The sequence below is a fragment of the Danio aesculapii genome, chromosome 5 (genome assembly GCF_903798145.1).
Source record: "Danio aesculapii chromosome 5, fDanAes4.1, whole genome shotgun sequence".
Lineage (NCBI taxonomy): Eukaryota > Metazoa > Chordata > Actinopteri > Cypriniformes > Danionidae > Danio > Danio aesculapii.
The window spans coordinates 33,470,447-33,476,882 of record NC_079439.1 but is presented as its reverse complement, the minus strand read 5'-3'; the positions used below and the strand labels follow the sequence as shown (position 1 = coordinate 33,476,882).

General features: G+C 33.8%; 1 protein-coding gene across 1 annotated transcript in view; it reads right to left on the bottom strand.

Moving 5' to 3' along the window:
• Positions 1–2,270: 2,270 nt before the first annotated feature.
• taok3b (TAO kinase 3b) overlaps positions 2,271–6,436 on the bottom strand; it is an 18,484-nt gene continuing 14,318 nt past the window's right edge. Inside the window, exon 8 of the mRNA XM_056457983.1 lies at positions 2,271–3,816. Within this exon, the coding sequence (XP_056313958.1) occupies positions 3,655–3,816 (162 nt within the window). The 3' untranslated portion in view covers positions 2,271–3,654. The remainder of the gene's footprint in view (positions 3,817–6,436) is intronic.

Here is a 6,436-nt window from a genome sequence, read left to right as displayed (position 1 = left end):
CTTTTTATCTTAAATATCCTGTAGCGCCTATACGGTCAAAGAAACTCATAGAATTTTGTTTAGGACATATACCCTGTTACTGAGTTCACTGAGAAAAGATTGAACATTGAGGTAGACTTGTGCGGCTTTTGTTCTTATCTTCCAGAAACACTTGATTGCTTATTCTTTTCTTGTGAATTTACTTCTAAATTTAATGAGTCATTAAAATTAATTAAATCCCCAATTCTTCACTGTTACTTAGTTATAAAAAAACTGAATAAATATTTTTTATATATATAAATTTTTGTATTGAACTAACAAAAACTATTTATTGTGTCTACTTTTTAAAACTAGAAAGTTTTTTTTTTTCTTGCAAATATAGGAGTCTGGTGACCCCACAAGTGAAATGAGTGACAAAAGACATTTGGTCAGTAGAGGGCGCAGCTCCAACAATTTCAGTGCATGTTTTTGTGGTTCCTGGGCATTTCATCTGATTTAAAGTCTGCAGTCCATGAAAGTGGATAATTGTCATTATAGCAGTAAGGCTCTGCATGTTGTAATTTGAAAAAATATATAATAATTCACTACATGGCAACATAGCATTACTCCAGACACAGACGTAAGCCACATTTACATGTTTTTATTCAAATGTATTGATATGTTTGCCAATATTTCATAGATTGTATGTATAAAAAGAAAATATTGCCCTTACAAATTAAATTTTAAAATCTTTTGTAACATTGCAAGCTTTAAATCAGGATTTTTTCAAATACGTCTGCCCATTATGATGGACAATGGGTTCTGTTAGGGTTCTGATGGACAAGATCTGTTACTGAAATTAAATCTCCAGTAATGCTGAATAAACTTTTTAATATATAAACTGTATGGATGTACTAATCCATATTCTGAAACCATTTCATATGCAGAATAAACAGATCTTAAAGTTCTTGAGCATATAGCAGATGGAAATAACTCAGATGCCAACTTTATGTGGAGTCATGAGAAAGATGAAGATAAAGTTTGTAAACAAGGTGCAATTTATACAACAAAAAATTCTAAATTAAAGTAAAAATGCTACAATGTTAATCTTCGTGATTTTAAAAATAAATTTTAGGATTGTACCAGCAATTATGTTGTTTTTTGTATTTTATGTTGGTACAATGTTCGTGAAGTGCGGCTGTTCTGATCTGATGTCCATTGAAATGGAAAAAAAAAAAAAAATATATATATATATATATATATATATATATATATATATATATATATATATATATATATATATATATATATAAAAGGCGTTGCATTTTTATTAATGTAATTTGGTCTCATTTATAGGAGACTCAGGAACTGTGAAAACATACTTTTACATTTTTCAGAAACTTGGAACATAATTCAGGTCTGTAGGGGCTAAATGCATAAAAATAATTTCTGTTTATTTACTTTTTTTACATTACTCCTGATTTTATTTTGTGTTTTTTATTCATTTTTAATGATAGGCTACTGAATCAGGCTTTTTCTATTTTTTTTTGCAAGTGAGATGAGTAAATGCATCTTAACATACAGCAGATGTGTCCAAACTCAGTCCTGGAGGCCCGGTGTTCTGCTGAGTTAAGCTCCAACTTGCTTCAACACACCTGCCAGGAAGTTTCTACTATATCTTGTAAGAGCTTGATTAGCTGGTTCAGGTATATTTTATTAGGGTTGGAGCTTAACTTTACAGGACATCAGCCCTCCACGACTGAGTTTGGACACCCCTGGTCAGTAACATGGGGACTAGAGGTTTGTCTGTCAGTGAAAGGAAAAACAAAATAATGTGTTGTTTACTTTTAAAAAATCTAACTTTATTACTTACCCCAAAAAGTTATGTGATTACGTACAGTAACTTGCATTACTTGTAAAGTGTGAAAAAACAAATGCTGAGATGAAAGGCGGTCTTGTGAACAAGAACTTTTTTCCCCATGATATTTACATTTGCTGAAGGGCATAATGAGGTTAAATACCATATGCATTTTAAGAACAATGCCCATCTTTTATGTTCAAAATAGATAAATCAACATATCATTCTATAACATAAGAAACCGATCAGTTATTCCCAGCATGCGATTAGCCAATCAAAACTTCATTAATGTTTATTTGTTAAAACAACACTTCATTTGTGCAATGGCAGTTTCAACAATGGCTTTGTCGGAGAAGAGGCCCTAAATAACAGGGGGAAAAAATCCCAATCAAACAGTATGAGACACTCATATATGAGAATAATAGGGGTAAAAGTCAGAGTTTATAAAACATAGTAGTTGGTCAGGCCCAAAGAATCTTTTATTACACACCACAAATCTGCCTATAAAGTACATGTTGTTGTGAATCAAGAATCAACCGAACCTAATGGCTGGACTGGCGTCTTTCGTTAATGACAGCAAGCCATGAACTCTGTTACACAGAAGTGTTCGCATTTTAGCTCCACCAGACATGTGTAGGCTGTCAGTCACATGATGCACGAGAATATAAGTTACTTTCTATTTGACTTACAAAAATAAGTTTGCATTCGTCTGCCTTCGCTGAACTCCATAGATCTTTGTTGGCAATGATTGATCGATACATACAGTATGTAAACCCTATTTAGGTTATCATATACAAATATTGATATAAAATTTGTACAACACAAATTGCAACATTTTCCCTGTACAAGAGCAGTGGTAAGTCCACACTGAATGAATCACAATTCAACAGATTGTGCAAAAGAAGGAAAACGAAAACATTCATCAACAGAACTTAAAGGCATTTGGCAATTTGGCGGGTATTTATATCAAAGATAAAGCTTATGTTCAGTATCAATAGCCATGAAAACAAAACTGCTATGACCACTTTTATTTGTACACGGCTAAAATCTCGGACAGATTCATGCTCCACTTCACAACCTGAATTTGTCTTTTAAAGTGCATGCAATAATACCAGTAACTCTGACAGAACTGATTTAATGTCATAAATCCACATCCGGATATAGAACTAATGCCAATTCATTTAGGATACTGAACGATGAGTACACTTTTTTGTCAACCCTTCCCCCCCTCCTCCCTTTTTTTTACCCTTCTAAGTCAAAAGAAACAAAGCGTGGGTTCCACAATATGAAATCAATCGGATGCTCTTAATGTAGTCACCATATTTTCAAATGAGACACTGCTTCAAAATCGGCTTCTGCGCAAAGTTTTCATCAACAGTTGTCACATTCGCTGTGATACGTACAAAACAGCTAATAGCCACGGTGAAGACGCAGGACACATTCTACAGTCACAATGTCCTTTGATGACACCAAAGGCATTTCACACTCCATATCCACCTTACATGATGGGATCGTACTTAACATATCAAAGTGCTTACTTGTACTAAAATATCCTGAATTACTAATTGAATACCAAAAGTGGGACGATGGCATGGAGAAAAGGTCGGTTCGTCTAGATGGTTCGTCTCGGTTTATGATGCACCAGCAAACCACTTTTGTGTCTGTGGCTGTTAAGTTTCTCCACTCGTTCAAGAATTTCAGCCAATAAAGAGTTATAAGACATTGATCCAGCATGGTCACTGTTTGGGTGATCTTGGTAAATCCAACAATCAGGGACAGTGCAGGCACAATGTGTCCAAAGACATCAGCGTTGAACAGTCCCTTTCGCTTCTTTTGGATCATCTGGCTTCGTCCTTGGGAAAGTCAAACGAGGCCAAGCTTCCGAATCCTAAGCGTGCGCTTTCCGTATCAAACATCTCCAGTTCTCGCTCCTGGCGCTCAAATAAATGCTTGATTTTTTCTGTTCGTTCCTTATGAAGTGAGGCCAGCTCTTCTTCAATCTGTGAACAGAGATGCGGACAGTTTCCTCAAACAAGATTTCTTCCATTTTACTGCCACCAAGTGTGCGGCTTGACTAAAGTGTAGTCACGATAGCAAAATGATGACTTTGACTGGAACGTCACAGTACTGAGAGTGAATCATACATGACCACAACCAAAAACATAATCAATAATAGATGATCCACCTTATAACTTACATTTGTTTTAATAAAAAAAATAAGCCCTCTCTATTGATCAGCAAGCAACTGCAATGTTTTATTTTAAAAAATTATGTTAATAAATCACATACCTGTGCAACATAAATATTTGTCATTTGGTTAGCTGTGCAAATGCATAAAGCCAAATAATTGTCATGTTTTTTATGCTCAAAAATATTCCATTACCCATTTTGTGATGTGATATACAGTTGAATCAGAACTGAACACCCCCCCCCCCCTTTCTTTTTTTAATATTTCCCAAATGACGTTTAACAGAGCAAGGAAATTTTCACAGTATGTCTGATAATATTTTTTCTTCTGGAGAAAGTCTTATTTGTTTCATTTCGGCTAGAATAAAAGCAGTTTTTAATTTTTTTATGAACCATTTTACGGTCAAAATTATTAGCCCCTTTAAGCTATTTATTTTTTTGATAGTCTACATAACAAACCATCATTATACAATAACTTGCCTTATTACCCTAACCTGCCTAATTAACCTAGTTAAGCCTTTAAATGTAACTTTAAGCTGTATAGAAGTGTCTAGTAAAATATTATTTACTGTCATCATGTCAAAGATAAAATAAATCAGTTATCAGAAATGAGTTATTAAAACTATTATGTTTAGAAACTTGTAGAAAAAAGCTTCTCTCTGTTAAACAGAAATTGGGGCAGGGGGGATAAACAGGGGAGCTAATAATTCAAGGGGGGCTAATAATTCTCACTTCAACAGTATATATATAAATATATATATTGTCTTTTGTTGCATGGTACATTTATGAAAATAGCCAAAAATATATTGTATGAGACACAATTATCAATGTTTTTATACCAAAAATCATTAAAACATTAAGTACATTCAGTAAGACATTCAGTAAAATCCCTTTTATAAATATATCAACGCAAAATGTTTGATTAGTAATTTGAAGAGTTTAGATGCAAAACCCTCTAGGTGCCATCTGGAATTTTCTTTTAAAATGAGCATTTTTCTTAACCTCCTATGTTTATGTTCAGTTATTTCATCTTAAAAGCGATGAAAATAACCTATTCTTTGCCATAAAAGTGAAATTACTAAATCAAGACATAGGAGCCTGAGAAAAATGTTAATATTAGAAGAAATTTTCAGATGGCACTTCCTCTTAATATGCATTACTAAAAAGCTTAATATAGACCTTTGAATGTGTAGGTCTTAGTATTTAGACTATTTGAACCCTCAGATTCCACAAATAGTATTTATACTAACAAATTACCTGAGCTTAGTTTTTCTTAGGTACAGGAGTTCTACTTGATAGTAATGTTCATCTGACAAATGAACTGCTACCGAAATAAAGTATATAGTAATAGTAATAATAAAAAGCTGAATTATCATCACTGCATGGATTGCATATGGTCTATCATTAAAGGGCACCTATGATGAAAACCAACTTTTGTAAGCTGTTTGTACAGAACTGTCTCTATGTATAGTGTGTCCACTGTAATATTGGAATGATTGAAACCCAACAAGTCTTTTTTTTCCCCTGATGTTAAAATATGACCCAACTCCCAGTGATTTTGAGGCCCACCGCAACGTGACGTAGGAGTGCGGTTTTCCCTGACCACAGATTGATTGACAGGTGCCATGTTTCTATATTAACATGTATACACATGTCAATAGAAAATTTTTTTTGCAAATAAACTGGAAATAAAATATTTGTTACAACTCTTTGTGATTTTTATAAGTTTTATAAGCTTTTTTTTTTTTTTTTTAAACAGAGCCTGTTTGTAGTTAAGACACTAAAATCGCTATGTAACGGTGGTTGGGAGAGGCAGCTCATTTTCACTTAAAAAAAAAAAAGCTACAATGTATTCATACACCAACATGGGCAGATTCTGGAGGCTATATTAAATAATCTGATGGGTATTGTGAGGGTATTCTTGGATGTCCTTTAGATTTTCACTGACAGCCCAAGTTTAGCCTTGTTTTTGCCAAGACGACTATGTTTAGACATCTATTAGACATCTTTTAAAAACAAAAAAAATGCTTGCTGGGTACAGCTGAGAGGATTATTGGTGTGCACCTGCTCAACCTCCAGGACTTGTGCATCTCCAGAATGAGATAACGGGCAGGTAACATCATTCAAGACCCTTTTCTCCCAGGCCAACAACTGTTCACAATATGGGAGAAATAGGGAAAATACCTTTATTGGATGATAGCAGGACAGAATTTTAAAATACAGGTGAATCCCAGGAAAAACGGGAGGGTTGACAGGTATGTTTAAATGACCATTTAAATAATGGTGCTAAACACAGCCAAACACACTCTGTCTTGGGTGCTTTCTGTTACATGGATTTAAATGGTTATTGTGCTTAATATGTCAATTATGCCCTACATTTTATTTTCTTATATCGAACAAAACAGTAATTTTCATTTATGAAAGTCTTTATCA